Source organism: Alexandromys fortis, unplaced genomic scaffold (assembly GCF_014885135.2).
Source record: "Alexandromys fortis isolate MF-2015 unplaced genomic scaffold, M_Fortis_MF-2015_v1.1 scaffold_2_26212498_36691700, whole genome shotgun sequence".
NCBI lineage: Eukaryota > Metazoa > Chordata > Mammalia > Rodentia > Cricetidae > Alexandromys > Alexandromys fortis.
In genome coordinates this window covers 6,411,308-6,435,992 of record NW_026067931.1, presented here as the reverse complement: position 1 = coordinate 6,435,992, position 24,685 = coordinate 6,411,308, and the positions used below count along the sequence as shown (strand labels likewise).

The 24,685-nt window shown below is 43.2% G+C and overlaps 2 protein-coding genes across 4 annotated transcripts in view; both read left to right on the top strand.

Annotated features, from left to right (window-relative positions):
* The first annotated feature begins 209 nt into the window (after positions 1-209).
* Positions 210-24,086, top strand: CUNH6orf163 (chromosome unknown C6orf163 homolog). The gene is made up of 6 exons (XM_050145504.1): positions 210-2,194; positions 6,310-6,404; positions 7,852-7,959; positions 9,967-10,169; positions 19,537-19,965; positions 23,642-24,086. Exons 1-6 carry the CDS (start codon positions 2,047-2,049, stop codon positions 24,084-24,086), a joined length of 1,428 nt encoding a protein of 475 aa, XP_050001461.1. The 5' UTR covers positions 210-2,046.
* Positions 23,817-24,685, top strand: part of Cfap206 (cilia and flagella associated protein 206) — a 45,187-nt gene continuing 44,318 nt past the window's right edge. Inside the window, exon 1 of one of the 3 annotated variants that reach the window (XM_050145422.1) lies at positions 23,817-24,082. The gene's annotated coding sequence lies outside the window, so the exon portion shown is untranslated. Of the gene's footprint in view, positions 24,108-24,685 lie in introns of all 3 variants that reach the window. The other 2 variants (XM_050145424.1, XM_050145423.1) reach the window with 2 other exon arrangements.

The window sequence follows — 24,685 nt, the reverse complement described above, 5'->3', positions numbered from 1 at the left end:
GAGAATAACCTTGAACACATTGGCACAGGAGAAGACTTTCTGAACAGAACACTATTAGTGCAGGCACCAAGATCTACAATTAATAAATAATTGGCCCCATGAAACTGTAAAGCTTCTGTAAGGCAAAGGACACCATCATTCAGACAAAGCAGCAGCCTTCAGAATGGGAAAAGATTTCTACCAACTCCACATCTGATGTAGGAGTAATATCCAAAATAAATAAAGAACTCAAGAAACTAGATATTAGAAACCAATAGTCCAATTTAAAAATGAGAGTACAGATCTAAACAGAATTCTCAGTAGGGGAATCTCAGCATGGCTGAGAAATGCTTAAAGAAATGTTCAACATCCTTAGCCATCAGGGAAATGCAAATCTAAACTACTTTGAGATTCCATCTTAACACCTGTCAGAATGGCCAAGATCTATAACAAAGTTGATAGCTCATACTGGTGAGGATGTAGAGCAAGAGGAACACTTACCTGGTTTGCTGGTGGGAAGACGAACATGTACAGCCACTATGGAAATCAATATGGTGGTTCCTCAGAATTATGGGAATCTGTTTATCTCAAGATCCAGCTATACCACTCTTGGGTGTATACCCAAAGGACTCTACATCCTACTACGATGGTTTGGTTCCTTAACACCAGTCTTTCTGGGGACGCTGTATGTGACAGTTTTGGTAGCTTCATATAATCAGCAGAATGGATGTTTGTTTGTTTAAAAGTGATAGGAACAAATTACTTACGATGTTGAAAAGCCAGGATTAGCTGGGTGTTGTAGCATGTGCCTTCAATTAGCAGGTAAGAGGGCTGTTACAGGTGTAAGACTAGCTTGTCCTACCATTCAGTTTCCAGGCAAGCCACAGTGATGCGGTAAAAACCCGCAGAAGTACTCCCTCTCTGGCCCCTGCTTGCAACTTCAGATGTGAGTTCTCAGTTGTTCGTGCCGCACGTCTTTATTTCACCACCAAGACCACCGCCATAACCCTCTGAAACCATAAGCCAAACTGGAGGCTTCCTTCTGTAAGCTTCCTTGGTCATGGTGTTTTATCACAGCAATAGGAAAGTAACTAGGACCCCCCCCCCCCCCCAGTCTGAAAACCAGGCTCGGTGATTTTGAATACAGACTTAATGAAAGTAAATTTTCAGTTAGCATTCCACTGCAGTTCCGACTTTTATTGCCACGCCACCAAAGCACATTTACAATAACCTGAAAATGTCCTGGAGACTGCCTCCACTGTCCACTAGTTAAAATGAATTCTTTAACGAAAGCACACTTAAAATGTGGTTAGCCCACTAATGCTTCCTTCTTTAGCTGTCCAGATCCTGACCTCTGGCCCCTGTGAATGTATGGTAAGCGATCTTTCGGCTCTGATCACATTTAGGACCTCGAGATAACAGGGTCATCCTGGCTCATGTGGAGGTGCCTGGTATAGACACAGAGGTCCACAGAGAGAGGCTAAAGATGAGAGGAAAGAGCGGCTCCTCCACAGAAGCAGAGGCCGTGAGTCTTAGGAAGATGTACGGCTGTTAAAGCTGGAAAAGACAGGAAACCGAGTCTCCCTTGGATTCTGATCTCCAGAAATTCAATAGGATAAATTTGTATTACAGGTAAGTCATGAAGACTGTGTCCACTTGTTACAGCGGCAAGAGGACAGTCAGGGCAGTGGACGGCAGGTCCTTCTGCTCTCAGCTGTCATTATTTCAGGTTGCTTTTATGAGCAAAGCTGGTCCTCCCTAGCAACAGTTGTTAAGTAAGTTGACAACTTAATGCTGGACCCTGGGAGGGAGAAACTGCTCATCTCTTGCCAAATCCAGTGTCTACATCTTGTATGGCAGAGGCTCCTGGTATATCATTCCTTAGACATATGGCCACTGCCTAATCATGATTTGTTTAGTCCTTGCCAGCCTCTAGAAGAATCTTAAAACCCTGGCCCTCTTCCAGCTTTCTTAGACTTGTAGCTTCTCTTGAAACTACCTTTTTTTTTTCTGATCCTGATATTATTTTAACTATAAGAAGTAAAAAAAAAAATCAGAAATTTAACTATGATCAGGAATCACGATTATACTAATTTTGTTTGCTGTGCTGTTTGCAACAAAGTAATCCCACCAGCCCCTTTCAAAAAAACCTTCCAACGGATCCATGAATACAAGCCATTTAAGACACGCTTTTACACTCACAAAGATATACTGGGTAAGTGAGTTTACTCTTTTTTGGGGGTGGGTGGGTGGGAGTGGTGATCTTTGGGACAAGGTCTCTCTCCATAAGTCTGGCTATCCTGGAACTCACTTTATAGACCAGGCTGGCCTCGAACTCACAGAGACCCACCTGCCTCTGCCTCCCAAGTGCTGGGATTAGAGGTGTGCACCACCGTGCCTGGCAGTGATTTTTATTATTTTTATTTGCTATAGCATAGAATAGCACATGCGCCTTTCTTCTCAGCTCTGTCCTGTTTGAGGTGACTTGCCTCTAGAATTTCATCATGAAACGATAACGTGTCAGAATATAGCCGTTCTACTTGATAGTCTTGTGCATGGCAAAGAGGTTTTGGCCTCTCAATTGGTCTCTTGCTGTGAATAAGAACATTAATATGTATCTTTTAAATTGTTTTGAAGCTTTGAAATATTGTACCTGTTTAACATCTGAAACTTCATAGTAAATGTGTGTTCTTTCCAATTTTGCCCGTACCTGGGGACTTTCCATATATGCAGGAGAGAAAATATCTAAATACCCCAATAAATGAGTGGAAGAAACTTAGTCTTTACTTTGTAGCTAGTGACAAAAGCAGATGCCTATAAATAGCATAGGAATATTTACCACGCACATACATATGCATATAGTTTATGAGCAAATGAATTATAATCCATATTTCCATTTCTCACTTACACCCAGAAAAATTTCAGTCTCATCCTGGATTTTATGCATATTTTCTAAGGACTCTTCAAATATTTTTCCCTGTCTTCTTTACCATGCATGTGGTGAGCTAACGGTTACTTGATTTCACTCCTAATTTACTAAAAGAGAAGTTAGAGAGCTGAACTAAAAGGTGGGGGAAATATAAATATATACAATATATAAAATTATTATATAAAATTAAATATAATAAGTAAATAAAAATTATATATAATATATAAAATCTTCTAAAACATCAGTTCCCAAACTGATTTTAACGTTCTGTAAATTTTTGGTATGGATTATTAATTGTAATCTCTAAAATAATTTTTAGACCTAAGACAATGTTAATCTCCATTACTTAATGATTTTTGATATACTTTAGTTATCCCTTATACTTTATAGGATATATGAATCTAAACCCTGGACAGATAAATATATGTAGAAATCAGTATTTTATATTCACTTGCCTGTGTTTGTCATTAAATTATTATGAGTCAAAAGAGAGCTAAAATTCTGCCTTCTTTATAAGTTAGCTCAACAGCACCTTGACGTATCCATCCAAGAGTATTTCACAGGGCTGTGGTTCTCTGCTGTTACAGTTTCCGGGACCAGGCCTCATCATGTACATTTTTTTTTCTTACGTCTTTAAAAACACTCTTTGTTTTGGAATAGTTTAATCCATGGGTTGCAAAAGGGATCAAAGTGTTCCCATGGGCCCCAGTTTTTCCCATTAGTTTTGTAATCTTGCTACATTGTCAAAACTGGGAATTTAGCACAGTAAGAGCAATGCTCTTCTCTCAGGTACGTGTCTTGCCAATCATTTCCCCCTTAGAAGTGTAGTTTTATGAAATGTATCACATGTATATTCATGTAACCATCACCACAAGCCTCTTCATCTTCTCCATTAGCAGCCAGTCACAGTTTTCAAAGTTCTGGCAGCCATTCTTCTAGTTCTCTGTCTTTGTAATTTTATCACATGAGAATGCTACAAAACAAAATCATATAATAGGTTGCCTTTTAAATCTACATGGTTTTTAGACTCGTTGAAGTTGTTTTTATTAATAGTGTCTGTAAAATGGAGACTGCCCCAGACCTGAATAATCACACAGAAACTATATTACTTAATTACTGTTTGGCTGATGTCTCAGGTGTATTTCTAGATACGTATTTATAGATCTTAAATTAACCCATTCCTATCAATCTGTGCATCACCATGAGGCTGTGGCCTACCAGTAAGCATCTTTCTCCTTCGGCAACGACATGGAATCTTGCTGACTCCACCTACTTTCTCTCTATTTCCCACCTGGCTTTACTCTGCTAAGCAATTGGCCAAAACAGCTTTCTTCATTATCCAATAAAACCAACTCATATATAGAAGGATATCCCACATCAAGTGTCTCCTTTCACAGCATGTAGGTTTTCAAAAAGTTCTGTAGATGTCTTCTGAAGTTAAGGCTGAGAACAACAAGTACAGTATTTAAATATTAAAAGGGATAATGCCAAAGGGGCAGACTGTGGGGCCACTGGCAGTGCCACCAGGATTTATCCCTACTGCTTGAACTGGCTTTCTGGAGCCCATTCTCTTTGGAGGGATATCTTGTTCAGCCTGGATTTAGTAGGGAGGGCCTTAGACCTTCCCCAAAGCAATGTGCCTTACCCTCTCTGAGGAGTGGATGGGGGTTTAGAGGGAAGGTAGAGGGAATGGGAGGGGGGAGGGAGTGGGAACTGGGGTTGGTATGTAAAATGAAAGATGATTGTTTTCTTCTTTAAAAAATAGAATAAAAAAGGAAAATGCCACCCTACATTTGTGTTACGTTCTTACGAATGTGATGAATTTACACAATATTGAGATTATATGCATCCACCTCTCCCACAATATTTACTGCTTTATATTTCAAGACTCACTCATTGGAGGGGGCACACTGGAGAGATGTCTCAGCAGTTAAGAGTACTTGCTGCTCTTTCAGAGGACCCACCTTCAGTTTCTAACACCCACATCAACTGGGTTTATAACTATAGCTCCAGGGAATCCAATGTCTCTGGCTCTTGGGGTACCTGAACAGACTCACATATAGATACACACTCCTGCTCACCATTTAAAGCAATAAAAATAAATTAAAAAAAAACAAAAGAATAAATTTTAAAAAAAGACTCACTAATGATCTAGTGATAAAGTTCTATCCCAAAAATATATCTTTCATCTGTAGGTGATGGAAATAACTTCAAACAGAACACATAAAGTGGAGTTTTGTGATGGATTACTTGTTCCTTTTAAGAAAAACTCAAGGTGTTATCAAGATTTTAGTCTGCCATGTTCACCCGCGGTGAATTGGCCGAGCTGGTGCTGCAGTCAGGCCTACTCAGCATCTAGAAAAGGACATGGGCACAAATGGTTCCAACACGCCTTAGCCCCAGTTTAGAAGTCGCGGGGGAAAAGAAGCTATTTCCTCGTTCCATCCTTATGCGAGCTAACTAGGGAGGAGTGTGGCTGGTCAGGCTTGACTATGTGCCTGGTTCCAGATCAGCTTCTAGAAGAAAGAAAGGCCAAGCAAATTTGGATGGTGCTTATAGGCAACCTTACCACACCACTTGAGGGAGTTCTTGAGAGAAGTGGGACCTGTTACCATGGCAGGAGATGTTGAGCAAATACACATATCCACCGCATCCCACCATGGAGATTGACATGCTAGGGACTATACCTGTGTTAAGGGCCATCTCAGGTGAGATGCACATACCCTGAGACCTTACCAAAGGATCCGGTTCTTAGCTGGGGGTCCAGAATTGTCCCCTCCTACCTGATTCCGTGTGTCTCTCCCTTCTTTGGAGTTACGCTTTAAGTGGAGAAGTTCTTATGTGATGTTGTTATGTGGAAGTCAAATTAGATCATTGGCAGAGTAGTAATAACCTGGAAACTTAGCTCCTTCCACAGCTGATGGAGTCGGAATGGCCAGCACTAATGAAAGGCACGTCCATGATGTATTAAAGAAAGATGCCCTGTCAGAAGCGAGGAGAGAGATGGATAGTGTGCCAATGCCTTGTGAGTTCACACTCTGCTTTGAGTGTGCCACACCTCACATGACATTTACTCTTCATTGCCTGTGGTTTAGAGAGGGTGTATAAAAATAACTGACTCGATTCAGGCCTCAGGGATGAGTTCCCGCTTAGTCAGTTAGTGGAAAACTTACCCTTCCAGTGGGCACCTTCAAGGACGAGAGTGTAAGCTTGGGAGACAGCGGAACGGGCATGCTGAGCATCATGGGTTCAGTTCTTAGTGCCGGAAAGTAATTAAATTGAGTGACATCACCTAATAGGAGGTGTCTCTAGATGGCTCGCATCAATGTTAGCTAATGGTAGAGAGGAAAGCCAGGAAACAGTCCACAGGGCCCTGTAATGATGTTTGTCCAAATACACAGATATTGGGTCAAGTATCCTGAACCAAGAAGAGCAGTATCAAGAGGCTGTGCTCAAGGAAAGCATTGAAAAAGCAGAAGCTAAAGTGTGGGAGCAGGTAAAGGACTCAGAAATTACCCTTAACCGCATTTCTACAGGATCCTCACTCTGCATTTATCTAAAACTGTAAATTCAGAATAACCAGCGAAGAGATAGCCCACCGAGTCCTTACAACTATGGGTTCTTGGGTGTGTCCTTTGCCCTCTCCATCTTGTCTTCCTCTGTGGGGTTGGGGTGGGGTAGTAATGACTCCCATTTCAAAGGATTGTTGAGGGAGTTCAATGAAGGAATGTACTTGGCACCAGGTGATGCTTAGTAAGGAGCAGGTCCTGCCAAGGATTTCCTTCCAAGTTGCCTCTGTGCCGATGACTCCAGCCACTTCTTCTCGTTTGACTGAAACTTTAACAGAATAGGGCCAACTTCACTGTAAATTGTTCACTATGGTCTTCTACTCATGTATGGGGCTATCCATCTGTGCAGTATGTAATAAGTACTTCTAACTTATTGCCCATTTCCCCAAATGCCTTATCTTGGCAGACTCTCCTTATCTACTGTCTCTAAAGTCCTTGGTGCTTCTAGTCACCAGGGTGCATTCCTACAGACTCAGCTACACAGGAGGCTGGGGCAGGAGGAGGCTGGCAAGACCATGGTTGGCCTGGAAAATCTAAGAAGGAGCCCACGTGAATTAAACAAGCAAATAAAGCAAAAGCCCATATCCTGATGCATTGTGTGCATGGCTGCTTAGAGCCATGGGACCATTTGAAGACTGGAGAAAGAACTACTTTACTCACGGTTGGAGAAGCCTCAAACCCACCACCTCAGTTCTTCCAGTCTTAGATGAATTGAGATAAATGGCTTTCTGAAGAGAATTAAAGTTCTTCTGGGCTAGATAAGGTATAACACTAAGAATCTAGTAGTTGCAAAAATCAAACCGTAAGAACCACCAGTTACTTATGTGTCCCGATAGAAAGAAACACTTTTATTAACAGTCTACAGTTTGAATCTAAGTTTAGCTAGTATCTGAGTATTTTCTTCAAATAATCTAAGACAAATTCTTTCCTAACTCCTGATGCGGGGGTCTCGATGGTATTCATGCTCTCTGCTTAGGGCCTTTTAGCTTCGTGTGTCGGCTCCCTTCCTTGTGTTTCCTAGGTTAACATACTCAACCACATACATATACATATATTCATATACATATGTATACTCACCACACACACACACACACACACACACACACACACACACACACACGCAGCTGCCCCTCCTTTAATAATTCAAAAGTCAGCAAAGGCCACCCAGGGCTCGGTGTGTTATGTGCGTCTAGCTAAGGCAGCCAGGGCTCCGTGGGATGTAGGAGAAAGAGCGGTGTAATTAGGGACCCCATGGTGGCTGCTACTTCTCATTGAGCACGGACACCCAACTTGCCAACTTCTTCAATGACGAGCAGCTTCTCTGTGAAATTATCCCTGAAATAATAATGGATAAACGAACCTTTTCTTTCAAAGGCTAAAGAACTCCAGCAACAAGCAGTGGAGAAGGCACTCCTGGACGCACACGCCAGACACAAGTGTGAAATGCAGATGCTGGAAGAACAGCACCAAAGAGACTTAAAGGTTTCGTATGCAACAATTTGCTCATTGTCTTTTTCAAAGCCTTTGGTAAAGAAACGGTGCTTCCGTTAGTTGACAGGGGTGAAGAGGTGGAGCAGTAATTAGTCAAGTTCAGATTAGTCTTTCGTAAAGGTTGGGAGGGAACCTGGTGATCCACAAGACATAAGGTTCTGTCATAGCTCTTTCATAGCCCGGATCACCATTGTAATGAAATAACTCGCTGTTTTATGTAACTAGCTGTTTAGCATTTGGTTCCCTGGCATGACCGCAACCTACATATGGACAGTCTGTCTTGTCGTTATACAAGCCCTGGTGTCCAGTCCTGTGCTGGGACGCAGCAAGCTGTCGCTTCCCTTCTTCTGGGCTTCCTGCTTACATCTTTTCCCCTAAATTTGCTTTTTCTGAACTGCCAAGAGAGACATATTTTCTGTCCCTGAAGTAATCCTAGTAGACCAATGGTCACAAGAGGACCTCTTTTTTGTTGTTTTAAATTTTCACTGTGATGTGTATTCATTGTACATGACAATGTACAACATAATGAAATATATATATATATATCATATGTATACTTCCAAGTATATATTGTATGTTGGGACTGTCACCTCAGACCTTCCTTGCCCATTTTCACTCTGCCTAACAGTTGCTTTTATTTCTCTGGGCAGTTTTACTTCTACTTTTATATCATATATCCATACATGATTTTACGTATAAACATAAAATCTAGGAACCACATATGAGAAGAAGCACGAGATTTCTTTCTGAGACTGGCTTAATTCATAATTACCTTTAGTTGCATCCATTTTCCTGAAGGAAAAAAGCCAACAACCAACTCCACTGTGTATGCGTACCACATTTTCCTCATCTGTTCTTCTGTGGTTAGATAGTGAGGCTGGCTAAGAGGAGCTTCCTAGCTTGCAAGCTCATCAGTGTTCCCAGCAGAGGGATTCACTGCTTCGTTCTATATCTCTGTCCCAAAACCTGTTCAAAGGACCAGAATACAGAACTTCCTTCACGTTTGCCAAGGAGGAGACGGAGGAGGACCACGTGTGTGCGATACGTGGGCAGAGGCTGCAGGAGAGTGACAGGGAGCCTAATGATATGATGGATGAGCGGCCGAGGAGATGGCCACGCATCCATTGCTTCTCCAAGGAGCACTTAGCTTATACTAGTTGTGTACCAAATAAGGTCCAACGGACTGTCCTTGTACTCAGATGACCAATAGGAAAGGGAGCTCTGCTCCATACTTCCTGCCTCGCCATAGGGTAATCCCTGCTTGGCCCCAGCAGAGTGCCGGCACCCCATGGAGTTAGTAGGCATTTCCAAAATGCTGAAAGGTTTTCCTGTCAGGTCCTTTTGTGAGACTTCTCCACAAGTAACGCTTTGACTATTGATCTTTCTCTAGTTGGTCGAAAATACTCCACAGGTGCCCCTACCCTAGAACAATGGAGTGCCTGTGGCCTCCATGAAGGAGCAAGGGTAGCAACCCTAGAGTGAAGGGAGCCGGCAGAGGGGACTGGAAGGCAGGCTCCTGTGACCGTGTGATGTGCCTGTTTCCTGCCTGAGCCTCGGGCTCCCGTCATGGTGTTTATTTATGCCATTTTCCAATATCACATCTCATATTTCCATGTGTCATGAGACTGTGACAATCAATAAAATCACATAGCTGGGGCTGGAGCCCAGTGACAGCCTAGCATCTGTGACGCCCCAGGTGTGGCCAGCACTGAAAAAGAAAAGTGTCTGAAAACCTTTAACCACACCCCTCTAACCTGTTTGCATTTTGCAGACAGCCTTTCAATGTGATCTTTCATAAACATATGTGAGTACATACAGTTTGAACATTTTATGTAAATGAAAAATTTCCATAGACTTCACAGCTACTTTTAAATCACCTGTTTAACGGGTTCTGTTATATCAGATAAACGAAACTTCAATGGGTCTAGCCTCCAGTATTCATTTTAAGTCATCGACCCTGTAATATCTATGTCAAATTTTCCATTCCTTTTCTTTAAGGCTGTAGAAGCAAAAACCAAGAAGGAGATGATTCAAAACATGGATGAGGAGCTGAAGAGAGAGCACTCAGCCGCAGAACAACGCATGGTCCATAGGATCCAGAGGATTATGATGGAGTGCCACAGAGAGAAGTTAGAGGCAGTGAAGAAAGCCAGGGAAGAAGAAAGAGAGATTGCCCAGAAAGCTGTCCAGGAGCAGAAAAGGTACGACCAAGAACACGAGCGCTCGACTCAGTGAAAATCTACCTGGAGAAAGAAATAAGGTTAAGATGTATGAGTGATATGCAAAAAAAAAAAAAAAAAATGTATGAGTGAACACTGCCCAGCTTTTCCTGGTTTTATTGGGAGATATATCAAATATTGGTAGGAATGAGAGTAGAAGGGAGAGGGAAAAAGAGGGAAGAAGGGAAGGAGGGAAGGGGACAGAGAGAAAGAGAGAGAGATATTTAAGAAAACTGGTAGCGTAAGCGTAAGTACTCAAGTATCTAACATATATATAAGGGATTGAAATTTACCAACACTTCTGAAGGTCCATGTTGTATTCTCAGTCATATCTCCATCCCCCTTCTCAACATTCTGTTTCTTATTTTGTTTCTCCAGCATTAAAAGGCTCAGAAGAATTAATAAACACTTCTCCATAAACACTTAGGAGTCATTGTTTCCAGCCTGGTTCACACGCTTTGGGAGACGTGTTAGTTCTTGGTCTGCTCCTTATGAACGAATAGGGGTATACAGAAAAACATTGACTTCACAGAAATGCACGAAAGAAGACACTCAAGGCCCAGTTTACTGCCTCCCACATCTACTTTGTCTCCCCAGAACAAACATTTCATGTAACAAGGCTCACATCTTTCCACATCCTTGGATATATTCTCAGCCTTATATATTTATGTTCATAACCACACCTCCTTTTACAGATCATGTTATACATAAGTGTGCACTGCGAAGCAGAGGGGGAGAGGGAAGAACATGGAGAAGAGGGACAGAGAGAGCTTAAGAGAGAAAATGAACTGAGCTAACCCAGTCAGCAGTCCAGGAATTTCTGGGTATATGATAAACCCATGTTTCTAGATGTTGAGTGGCCTGCCCAAGATCCCCTAAACTTTAGCAGCAGAACAAAGATGGAGTCTTCCTGTTTGGCCTCTGAGTCTGGGTTTGTCTTTTTTGGGTTTTGCCGCTTGACTTAAGCATGTCTACCTGTGTATAACTGAGAGTTAAGATCTTGAAGACAAATCTCTCCTAGAGTTAAAACTTGTCATTCCAGTGGCCAGAAAGAAGGCTAGAGAGCTGTGGCATTCAGGTTTCCCTCTCTTCTGCCTAGAGTATATCTCTGTGAAGAGAGAGCATTTGCTTAGAGAATGAGTTGTGTCTAGTACAGTGGCTGTTGGGCCCTTGCTCCCTTCCCCCACTTCTTGGTCTGAGGAGCTCTGGCTCCTCTTTCAGGGTCTCGTGGTTCACTTCTCACCCACACCAGAAGCCTCCTGGACCCTCTCTTGTTTGTTGTTTTCCCCCTTCAGCTTTTCCTCTGGGAGTCTCGAGTGTAAATTTTTCTTTTTCAATTTTCATCTTTTATGGACTAAGATAGAGAACTGTCATGACTATTATTTAAATATATCCAACTGAAATGTCTGGTTTGCTCACTCATGGTTCCCAAAGGCCTTGAAGAGAGCCTGGTGCCTGTTAGCACTTGTTAACATTAAAACACTGTTTTTATCTCTGAGGGAATAGGAAAAAGTTTATTTAAGAGCAAAATATGAGTTACTTGGACCTAGAAAGAAGTTCAAGCTATCTCAGATACTATGGTAGCAGGTTCATGCATGTGTTTGTGTGTGCATTCACATGTATGTTTGTATTTATGTGAGCATGTTTACATTGTGTGCTTGCATATAGAGGTCAGAGGGGAAATTCAGGTGTTCCCAGGCACAATCTAACCCCCCCCCCTTTTTTTTTCTAGAGATAGATCTCTTACTTGGATAGAATTTGCCAAGTAGACTAGTCTGGCTGGCTCAATACAAGCATGTATCACCACGTTAGTTTCTTTCTTTTTATTCCTTTTTTTTTTTAACTTGTGTTCTCATGCTTGCAAGGCAAGCACTTTATCGACTGAGCCATCTCAGTCGTTTTTATACTAACAGAACAAAGAGCTACAAATCAGAGCACATTAAAATACATTGGTGAAAACATCAGGTGGGCGGGTAGGCGTGTCACAGAGAAAGAAGTCTCTGTTATAGGCCTCAGGTGTGACCTGACAACATTATTAGTCTTTCAGTTGGGTTGGTGGAAGTTAGGGGCTCCTTTTGCACATTACAAAAAGCACTTACCTGATAGTCTGTAGGGATGCTGGGTCAAACACAGAAGTATGCAATAGTGACTATTGGGGACGTTAAACACAGCATGGGGTAACATGGCTCTGGACCTGTAACATCCGATTTCCCATGTCAGTAAAGTTTTAATCAGCCCATCAGTCTTGCAGGGTGCCTTACACAGACACAGGGCTGTTCTATGGAACACGATCAACCCATTCTGTTTTGTTTTTATTTATCATTTTCTTGGGTGGTAGGTATTGAACGGAGAGCTTTTTGCACAGTTGGTAGGTGCTCTGGAATTGAGCCACATTGCCAGCCCTTGTAAACCGCTGAACAAATGCTACAAATCTATTCTGATCAGTTAAATTCTGCAGGGTACCAGATCTTATCTCAGCATCACTAAATGCCAGGCTTCTTTAGACACTTGCAGAAACTAATTTGTGGAGAGATAATGAAATTCTGCTAGGGAATTTATTCGGATACTATGGTGGCTTATCCTGATAACTTAGAATCTAGAGACACCTTGTATGTAAAGCTCTGGGAATGTCTGAGAGGGTTTGTAGGCTGGGCTAGCTGAAGCTGGTAGACTCACCTCAGATGTGGGCTGGAGCTTCTAGAATGCATGCCGAGCACCTGCGCTCCTCAGAGGTTCAGAGCAGAACAAGAGGTGCTGCCAGGAAGTGGACTAGAGGCCCTTCATGTTTCCTAGCTTCTTCACAGCCAAGTAATAATTTCACTGTTTATATATCTCATATACACCACGTTTTATCTCTTCATCAGCTGATGGACATTTGCTTTGATTCCATTTCCTAGCTATTGTAAACAGCTATCTAGCCATGACCATAGATGCTCATGTGTCTCTGTCGTGCAGTATAAATTCCTCCAGGTACATGCCCAGAAATGACTCCAGACTGATGTCCATAGAGGCTGTACTAGTTTACACCCCTACCAACAGCATGCAAGGGCTCTCTCCCCGACATCTACTCTAGCATTTGATGTTTAGACTTCTGATGCTGGCTATTCTGACTGAGCAGAGGTGGAATCTTAAAGTGGTTTTGATCTGCATTTTCCTCGTCACTAAGGTGTAGAACACATTTTTACCTGTCTCTAATGGCTATAATTTTATGACAACTCTCTTGATTCAATAATTAATGCACATGGATCCTTTATATATTTCTCAAATCTCTTTCTGGGGGCAGCCAGGCTTAGTGGGAGGTGCCTATAACCCAGCACTCAGAATTGAGGCAGGATGAACAGGAGTTGATACCAGGCTGTGGTTCACAGTAAGATCTAGCCAAGCAGACAGGAGTGAAGGTTATCTCGGAAGTGGAAGTGAATTGGCTAGTAACCACTGGGCAGAGTCTGTCCTCTCGCATGCCTTCCGGCTGAGTCCTGAGTCCCAGAGAGACACTGAACCAGCTATGAAAGATCAGAAGAGGAGGAAGTGGTGGGGACTGAACCAAACCCTGGCCTGTGTTAGATTTGCAATTTTCCATTATACTGACCGGCTCGACAGGAAGTCATTTGAGTTACCGAGCGAGTTTTTCCACTTCACCCAAACTTATCAAGTGTCTTCTGGATGAAATGAATTAGAAACTGAAGTTCTGGGAGAACGAAATTCAGACCCTTTCTCAATATTAAATGAAGTAACTGAAGTGTGAGTCTCTGAGTACAGAACTGGTACAAACAGCACACAGGGATTGAAAGAGTTAAATTCCTAAAGTGATCAAGTAAAGTGAGGGTAGGTCATGTATTACTGGAGGCTTCTGGAGGAAGGTGTGTTGGTCTTTAGAAGGAGAGGGATCTGATTTCTGAGAGAGACATAAGAATGAAAACAGGATGCGCAAAGACGTGTAAGTTTCTTGTACAATGAGACACGGCTAATGGAAGAGTCCTACTGAACCCCAAGTTGCAAGTGTGCTGCAGAAGGACGGTTCTGGCTCTTTCCTCTACACCCTTGTTAATGCCTCCACCCCCAACTCCAGGGGACCACTGTCAAATCAGGGAAGTTTCTAGTGTCCCAATCAGAAAACCATAATGCATTTTCATATTAAACACAGTGGTCGTGCCGGCTGAAATTAGGCTAGCGTTTCAGAAGTTCAAATGAAAAGTGGATTGACACCTTCTTATTGTTCAGCCGAGCAAATCATCTTCTCTGATCTGCCTTACGTACAAATGATTTTGAGGAACAAATGTCATTACCATTTAGTCCTTGGCTACGGGGAAATGTAACCAAATTACAATCAAATATAAAAATGAGGATTTTTATTAATGGGTATAGATGGGGCATGAAAGTGTGTTGGTGGCCGTCTGCATTAGACAAGTGAAAAACCTCACTTACATGGAAGAGAATGTGGAAGGAGCAGCCACTGGTGTTTTTTTTTTTTTTTAATTTATTTATTTATTATGTAAACAGCATTCTGCCTACATGTATGCCTGCACACCAGAAGAGGGCACCAGACCCCATTACAGATGGTTGTGAGCCACCATGTGGTTGCTGGGAATTGAACTCAGGACTTCTGGAAGAGCAGCCAGTGCTCTTAACCTCTGAGCCATCTCTCCAGCCCCCTGGTGTTTTTCTTTAAGCCCATGAACAGCACATCCTGTGCCACTTTAACAGCAACAACCATCCAAAAATAGGCTGGAAGTGTTTCAGAAGACACCGAATGGAGAGATTTCTAGTACAGATTTTCCGTGTTTCCTCACTGGCACAGTGAGGCTGAGGTAGCAGAGCGTATTTTGTCTAATACCCTTTTATTCTCTACTAATCCATTTTATGAAATATCAGCCTAATTCTTGTAAGTGTGGACACACCCTGCAACTATGTTTAAAAAATGGTTACACTTTGTGCCAGCATTTGTTTAAGTAGAGCGTGAATTTCAAACCTCCAAGTCTCTAGCCTTGTCAAAATAGAGATGGCCTACCGAGAGTGCACAGATGCACATTGCTTACAGAGAGTGCACAGATGCCACACCGGGATGTGCACAGCTTACAGGGAGTGCACAGATGCCACACCAGGATGTACTCTCTGCTTACAGGAAGTGCACAGATGCTAACCAGGGTGTGCAATGCAAGTTTCCCAGCTGGCCCTGCCGTCCCTTCCACTGGAAGCTTGGCAGCCGCTGGTGACAGTGCCGTTGCTGTTTGACTATGGATACCATGTAGGGCATTGCCACGTGTCTTGCTTCTCGTGTGGATCCAAAACTGCGGGGACTCACCGTTTCCTCCAAGCTGTCTGCAGTGATCCCCTAAATATTTAAGGAGAGACCAAGTCAAAGCCAGACTAAGTTTGGAGAAGGGAAGGAAAGAACACGAGCACTGATATGGCCCTTCCTTCAGTACTTCCTCATCCTTCTTCAACAGCAGACAAGACAGATAAACAAAATAACTTTTTTTATTAGTTAATAATTTTTCCCACCCCGGCCCATTCCACATCTTCTTCCTCTCCTTCCAGCCCCTCCCCCAACCCCCCTTCTTCCACTCCTCCTTTTTCTTCAGGAAAGGCAGTCCCCCATGTACATCAGCCAGCCATGGCCTGTCAGGTTGCCGTAAGACTAGGCACCTCCCCTCCTATTAAGGCTGGGTGGCGCAATCCAGTAGGAGGAAAGGGACCCCGAAAGCAAGTAACACTGTTAGGAACCCCAAAAGAAGACCAAGCAACACAACTGTAATATGTGTGGAGGGCCTAGGTCAGCCCCACGCAAGCTCTCTGGTTGGAAGTTCAGACTCTGTGAGCCCCTGTAAGCCCAAGTTACCTGATTCTTTGGGTTTTCTTGACCATTTCATATGATCCATAAAATTGATTCTTCTTCTACAGCAAATATTTAGCTTACCTTAATAATCTGTTTTAAAAGCCAGGCAGTGGTGGCACTTGCCTTTAATCCCAGCACTCAGGAGGCACAAGAGGCAGGCAGATCTCTGTGAGTTCAAGTTCAGCCTTGACTACAGAGTTAGTTTCAAGACAGCTAAGACTATTACACAGAGAAAGCCTGTCTCAAGAAAACCCAAGTCTGTTTTAAGCATGAATATTCCCCACTTCCCATTTTTCCAAGGCTGAACTCACAGAGATCCCCCTGCCTCTGTCTCCTGAGTGCTGAGATTAAAGAAGCTAGATACCCAGAATGGACTTTATTAGCTCAGTTTACCTAAGGTTGGTGCTGGGGACCTTCCTCTTTGGGGATGCTGGTTAGGGTCATTCAGCTGTTGCTGTCCTGGGCCCTAGAGGCCTTGGTTCCAGCCTAACTAACAACCCATTGGTTTTATAAAGCACCAGGCTAAATCCAGAGGACGTGCGTGAGTATGAATTCACAGCTCTCCAGCATCCTCTTGGCTGTTCATCTATCCCAGCAGACCTAGATGCTGGTGGTTAGGGCTTTGTGGTTTCCTGGACTTGTTCCTGTTTGTCTCGATGCCTATCTCTGTCTTTCATCACTGGTTCAGACCCTCCTTGTACCCCAGACGGTTGCAGAATGATACAAGGTGGTCTCGCTGTCTTACTGCACTAAGGTTTAGCCTTCTTACTGTTTGTTACCAGAATACTGTTCTTAAATACTGTTTTCATTGTGTCGTCCTACCGACGAAACATTTTATGGTGACTTCTTATGAGACTGAAGCAAGTAGTGGCTAAGAGAAGCCACGCTCCTGCTTCCTCAATTACGTGTGTGACGTTGAACAACAGTTCTCGCGGCTCTTGGAGAGCCTCACATTCTTACCTATCACAAGGGAATAATAACAGTGTAAGTAAAAATAGTAACAGCCTCAGTGGGTCCTTCTACAATTCAATGAGCCGGCATGTAAAGCGCTCATAGCACTAACCCTTGCTGGTAATAGTGGATATAACCCAGCTGTGGGAAGAGGAGGCCGAGTTGCCTGGTAACTGGAGATGAATGTCATTACATCAAGATTAGGGAAGTCTCAGGTTTAAGGTCAGTCTGGAACTAGAAAAAGTAAGAGAATTTCAACCACAGAATGAGGTAAGCCTCAAAAAGACTTCATTTGTGTTGGAGGCACCAAGAAGGAACTAGAGGGGGAGCATTTTCATTACAAACCGTAAATACTTTACCCCAACATCTTAGGTATTTTATTCTTTAGACATCTTAGCCAAACAAGGTAATTCTAGAAGTCCATGCAGTGCATCTGCATCACACTGCCCTGGGCTCAGACTGCCTGGGTCATGGCGCTGATTTTGCCCACCAGCATTTATGGGTGAACCTGACAAATTACCTCACTGCTCTGAGCCAGGGTTCTCATCGTGAATGGGGCCTAATCAGGGCATGGCTTAACTGAATTTCCCGAGCTACTGATGAACATATACACAAAAGCCTGGCAGCTTACTTAACAGTTCAATAGGGCTGGCTACTATAACATTTATTTATAGTCTGTCTATCTACATATCTGTATTATCTCACCTATATATATTTGCGATATAATTATATTTTAGGCATATATAATATGTATATACAGATAGAGTGATATAAGCAACCAGAGGTCAGAATCATTCAGCTGCATGGCCCAAGAGCCCTCAGGGTCCCTGACTTTTTGACAGGGAAGGAACATATCCACGAGGTCAAATTCATTTTTTTTTTTTACAAAAAGATGATGTCATTTCCTTTTTCTCTCTCTTTCTCTTCGTTTTTAAAAAATATTTATTTATTTATTATGTATACAATATTCTGTCTGTGTATATGCCTGCAGGCCAGAAGAGGGCGCCAGACCTCATTACAGATGGTTGTGAGCCACCATGTGGTTGCTGGGAATTGAACTCAGGACCTTTGGAAGAGCAGGCAATGCTCTTAACCACTGAGCCATCTCTCCAGCCCTCTCTTTCTCTTCTAATGAGTGTTTTATTTTTCAGGAGTTTTAATAGGAGGAGATCTCAATATATTCAAATAACATGAAAAACCAGCTTTGTTTTAAGCCGTACGTAAAAGAACTTTGCAAATGACTGTGAAATTATGCCAGTCTCTTCACCAACTATTATATTTTATTTTGGAAAATATTTTTCATAAAAATATTTGCATTAAAGTAGAATTAATTTATTGTTATTATGCATTAATTGATGTCTTTTAAAATGTCTGTTCTTTTTAGCCCCTAATTCTGTTAATGTCGCTAGATAAAACTCATATAAACTATTTATTTTTGGGTTCCTCAGTAACTTTAAGTGTAAAAGGAATTTGGCCCTGTGATCAGAAAGTTAGAGATAATCTATAATTAAATATAGCTCAGTTTAAATCACGATTAAACCTAAAGCTAACGCACAAGTACAAGCTTGCTTCCGTCCATCCTCAAGATGAACAGCGACGGTTCAGTGGCTTAGGCCTGTAGCCTCAGCACCCAGCACGCAGGAGGGGGATCAAGAGTTCGAGGTTAGGATCCAGGAGTTTGCTGTGAGATTGTCTCTAGTTGTACCAGCAACTGCACCCATAAAGGCTTCCCAACATGGCTGCCTAAGCTTGAGCCAAACAAGGGCAGCACTGATAGGCATATCAAAGTGGACGGGGGCGGGGGGGGGGATGGGGGGCCCGTGGGGCCTCCGTTCTATACAAAGATCTGCAGGCATGAGACGGACACTGAGAGTGGGAGATATAGGCTTCCCCAGGGAAGAGCACACCAATTGGTTGTCCACCACCCAATGGTCAACTGAAACGTGCATATATGTTAACATGAACCACATTGATCAGGTTATATTTAGGATTACATGTGCACATATATAAATTCATATATGATGTAACAGCCATCAATGAAAAGAGGACATAATTTGGACATAAAAAAAGAGAAAGAGAACAAGAAGTGGGCTCAAAGAGAGAAAAGAGAAGGGGAAACGTGATGTTATTACATTGTAATCCCAAAAATAAAGAGTTGAAGGTCAGCCTGAATGATGCAGTTGATTCAAAGTTTACTCAAAGCAACGAAAATCAAACCCTCATGATACTATTTCAAAGACATAAAACAACAAAAAGGAGATGAGCTGATATGAGGAAATACCTTCTATGGGGGTTTAGGGCTCTGTCTCTGTCTCTTCATTGTTTTAAGTTCAGCGCCACCATTGGACATTAAACTAGTGGCTGTGCCCCAGCCTTTGGCTGAGAAATTGATGGGCAGCCTCTGAGCACAATTTTTAGATTGATGATTGATAGCTAATATATTCTGAAAGCTCATGCACCCCAGGTTTCCCAGGTTGGGGACTCTTCCGTGATTAACGATCAACTCATTATGTTTTTAGTGGCTAGTCTATCTGATTGGTAAATCTGTGTCGTCTTTTGCAGCAAGACCAGGGAGGAACTTGTGAATACTGGCGTGACAGCCCCTAAAGATCAGAAGACAAGCTTGGGCCAGCTGATAAGAGCAAAGGAGCAGGAAATGAACGCCTACTATGGCCTGGCTCAGAGGCAGAAGCAAGAAGAGGTGCAGGAAGTGCTCCAAGAAGCGGAAAAAACCCACCAGGCCACGCTGGACCACGTGATGGGTAAACTGGCCAACACCCAGGGGGAGCTGATATCTGTGGCAAAGCAGCTGGGAATCATGACAAACTGGAAAGATTTCCTGGAGGAGGAATTACAGGAAACCAGGGCAGCATTTCAGAAGTACATCAATTCCACCTTCCCCAAGCTCTCCCCAGGACATGCCGACTTTATCCTGCCGGAAAGAAAGAAAACTCCTTCCTGTCCTACTAAGGACAAAGAAAAGAAAGCTGAGTAGACATCAGCTGAAATGTCTCCATGGAGACAGCTTCCTACAGCTGAATAAATACACTCAATACCATTGGTTGATATCTGTTCAGTGTACTATTGGGCTGTAAGAATTTTTAATTGACATTTCAAGTTGTCATTCAAATGATAGATTTCTGTTTTTTTTTTCTTTTGTCCCCTTTTTTGCCATTTTCAAAGTAATGCATTTCATATGGCATTTTCAAACATGCTCAGGTCTGGCAGGTCTTTGCTCTCTCCGCTCCCTCTGCTTCTCTGTGCTGTAAACATTTTCTTGGAAAACCACAATATTCAAAAGCATATGCCAGGCCGGGCGATGGTGGTGCACACCTTTAATCCCAGCACTTGGGAGGCAGAGGCATGCGGATCTCTGTGAGTTCGAGACCAGCCTGGTCTACAGAGCTAGTTCCAGGACAGGCTCCAAAGCCACAGAGAAACCCTGTCTCGAAAAACCAAAAAAAAAAAAAAAAAAAAAAAAAGCATATGCCAAGGTGTGAGTACCACCTCTACCTACATAGAGAGGACACACTAATTACGAAGTGAAAACCCACTTCTGTAGCTGGCTTGATTCTTTTCTCCACCTGATGTGTGAGCACACGCACGTTTGTGCAGTTGGAAATCAGCGCAGGAGCATGTTCTTGGATTGTTTGCCTCGTGGAGTGTAACCTACAGCAGAGAGATTACTGTCTGGTTAACAAAATTATTTCAAATTTTCATCAAATATATTAAGACAAATTTTAAATTCTGGGCCCTGCAAGAAAAGTATCTATACAAGTTAGGGATCCCAAAGTCCTCTGCCTGACGCATGCCCTGTGAGGCTCTGGACCACTGATGCCAACAATCACTAAAAGGGAAAGAAGACCTGAACCTATAGGACTTTTCTAAAACCCTATTCACTAAAAGCTAATGTTTTTTAAATGTAAGGTTTTTTTTTCTTTTTCTTTTTTTAATATTTATTTATTATGCAAACAATATTCTGTCTGCGGGTATGCCTGCAGGCCAGAAGAGGGCACCAGACCTCATTACAGATGGTTGTGAGCCACCCTGTGGTTGCTGGGAATTGAACTCAGGACCTTTGGAAGAGCAGGCAGTGCTCCTAACCGCTGAGCCATCTCTCCAGCCTCCAGCCCTAAATGTAAGTTTTTAAACACACCTGGGAACCCCATTGGCTTATGTGGGTGCCAGGATCCAGACTCAGGTCCTTGTGCTTGAGCATGGAATTCTCCTATCTGCTGAGCTATCTCTCCAGTCCCAAGAGGGGTCTTTATGAAACAGGATCTTGCAGCTGCTCTGTCAAGCGTAGAACCTTGAGCTTACAGCACCAAGAACAGAAGGTTTTCCCACTGTTTCCTTCTGCAGTGCTGTTGCTATACCGGGTACCTCCTCTTTATCTGCTCTTTAAAGAGTCAGTTACTGAAAGCGTGGTGCCAGTTTTCTAAGCATCGCTGGTTCCCATGGTCTGCTGCTGGCATTCTGTCTCACTGAATGTGGAGAGCTCCCCACACTAAACCACTCTCTCTAAGGGGACTGACTCAGTCCCCTTCCTTGTGAAGTTCCGCATTCTACTTTGCGATGTAACCCAAACATTGTCAAGCATCACTGGCCTCTCTAGCTTTCTCTGGCTTGTTTCTGGAATACTCTGCCACACCCATCTTACTCGCTCCTTTGGCTGGGGATATAACATTCCAACAGAATAGCATCTATTCCAAATTTGTCAGTCCTACTTATTATCTTTTAAGTTAAATCCATCACTTTATGTAGATTTCTAACCTGGTCTTCTGAAACAAAGTCCGGGCTCTTTGCTAACGAAAAGAATAGTTTTATTGCCTTCATTTTCTCAAGATGTATACTAAATAGACATGATTCTTTTTACTGGTCCCTTAATATAGTCTAGTCCCTTTCTAAATTGATTCCTTCTTATAACTAGGAAAAGTTAGTTCCATGAGGACTAGAAGTCCACTCAGTCATAACAGTGATGGTAATGGCACCCAAGTCCATATTTTACTGCAGACACTGTGCCAAGTGCTACCTGAGCATTTTCACAACAGCAGTAGATGCTTGCTTGTGGTGGGATTGATGTGGAAGGGTGGAGCCCATTGTGGGTGGCACCATCCCTATGCAGGTGGGTTTGGGCTGTATAAGAAAGCTAGCTATGCGACTGGAGAGAATGCTCAGCTGTTAAGAGCACTTGATGCTCAACCATGAAGATAACAGTTCAGTTCAGAGCATCAAATAAGTACCTGTAACTCCATTTCTAAGGGATCTGATGGTGTCTTCTGGCCTTCATGGGAACCCCTACCCAACACGTGCATACACATTAATTAAATGCATAAAGAAAAATTAAAATAACTTTTTAAAAAAGAAAGCTAGCTAAGCATGAGCTAGCAAGGAAACCAGTGAGCAGTGTTCCTCCCTGGCTCCTGCTCCAGGTTCCTGCCTTCACTTCCCTCCACTGGAAGTGAAAGCTAAACTTGCTCTTCCTCAGGTTACTTTTGGCCATGGTGTGCATCCGGGCAACAAAGTAACTAGGACAGTTTGTTGGGATGTCTCTGTGGGTCAACAGATCCAAGAACAAACGTGGTAGGAGAGAGCTGGCTCCTGCAGGCTGTGACTCTCACAAGTGTGTTGTGACATGTGTGCCTCATAAATAACTAGATATAACAAAAAATAAAATATTGTTCCTTATGTTTACCCAAGAAACACTGAAAACTTTAAAAGGTATTTTTATTTTATTATTTTATTTTATGTGCATGGGTGTTGTGCCAGGGTGTATGTCTGTAGATTCCCACCTAGCTGGTATGTGCAGAGGCCAGAAGAGAGAGTTGGCTCCCCTGGAACTGGAGTTACAGATGGTTATGAGCTGTCTTGTGGGTGCTGGGAATCAAGCCCAGTCCTCTGGAAATATAGCCAATGTTCATAACCTTAGAGACTATTTCCAACCCTGCAACAAATATTTTTAAAAATCAAAAGGACCATCATTGACCCAGCATGGTGGCACACGACCTGGGCTTGGGGGACTGAGGCAGGTAGGTCTTTACTAATTCAAGACCAGCCTGGTCTACATGTCCTGTTCCAGACCATCCAAGACTACATAGTGCTAGCCTCTCCCACAAACAAACAAACAAAAAATGTTTTTCCCCAACTCCAAACACAGTGGTTTCCTAACTTGCATCTTCTGGGTGGTGGGGGCAGAGTCTCACTATACAGTGTAGGGTGTCTTAAAACTGCGTTTTCCTATCTGAGCACCCCAAAGCCTGGGACTAGGGGCCTGCATCTTCAGATCTAGTTTGAATGCATTTCCCGAATTAAATAAAAAATAATAGTAAATACATAATAAATAAAACTTTCATCCAGGCATTTTGGAATACCAGTATACTGACTTCCTTTGAGCAAGAGAAATGAAAGTATTTCTTTGAAAAACACTAAAAACGTTGATAACTCCAAGAACCCTAACTTTTCTCATTCTCTTCAATGGATGCGTTCCTTCCCTCCTCCCCCTCCCCCATGTCTCCACGCTAGTAAGTTATCACGAACAGTATGACTGGTTGTACGGCCAACATTTGTTTCAGAACTCGTGTTTCATTGCTTTAATACTGAGGTGTAGCGAAAACACCTTTCTCACCTGGAATTGAGCTCTTTTGCGTATCTCTTGGGGGACTGAGAGGGAACCCAACACCCTTCTGCTCAAGGCTCCACCCCAGCGGCCCCGCCCCAGCAGCCCATCCTGGTTTCCGCCCGCCCCGCCCTCTAGCCCCACCTCCGGGGCCCGGCCCCGCCCCCCAGTTTCGGGCGTCGCGTTCGGTTTCCGTGGTTACGCCTCCGCTGCTTGGGCTCTGGGGCTGGCCGGGAGAGCCGCGGCCGGCTGGCGTTCGGGCCGAGGCCGGCGCCCTGAGAACTCCGGGCCCTTAAAGGCGGGTGTACCCGGAGAGGAGACAGACGTCCGACCGCTGCGAAGCTGGTGCCGGTGGTCGGTAACTGACAGGGCTGGGTGGCGGGCTCCAGCTCTGCGCAAGCGCGCGGGATCTGCAGGTCTTAGACACACCCACAGAGACGCTCTCTGGCGCGACGCTTGGGTACCACAGTGTACTCATAAGTTCAGGAGAAGGTGACTCCAGCACCCATCCTTCTCGGTTGAGTAAACTGACTCCCAAAGAGATGTGGTTGGACCGTGATGCACAGCAGGCTGTCTGGTTTCCCCGTACAAAATGCCCAAGGCTACTTTAACCAACCTTCAGAGCGCCCCTGCCATTGTTTTCTCTTACGTTATCTGTGTTAACTGACACGGGAAAGAAAATCCCACTCTTTCCTAGTTTATAATGGATGAAATTATAGCCAGTTCTTTTTTCGATATTCATAATCCTCACATTTTCATTGATTGCTTTTTATGTTTTTGTTAGCGTTCATATCCCAAGGATGGAATAATCCGAGGAAATCTTCCTACTGTTATAAGATTAGGCTAGAGTTGTGAAAAGCCCTCCAGAGAATGTGTGGTTAAGCCTTTTCTTCTACAAGCTGTATTCTTGCTGCCTATGCAGATAGGGGGATAAGTTTTTCTTTTTCTTTTTTTTTTTTCTCCCACACATTCGGTTGAGATTTATTTATTTTTTTTCTGTGTTGTATTTTGTTTTTGAGGCAGGGTCTCACTATGTAGCCCTGGCTCACTATGTAGACTAGGCTACACTTAAACTCATAGAGATCTGTCTTCATC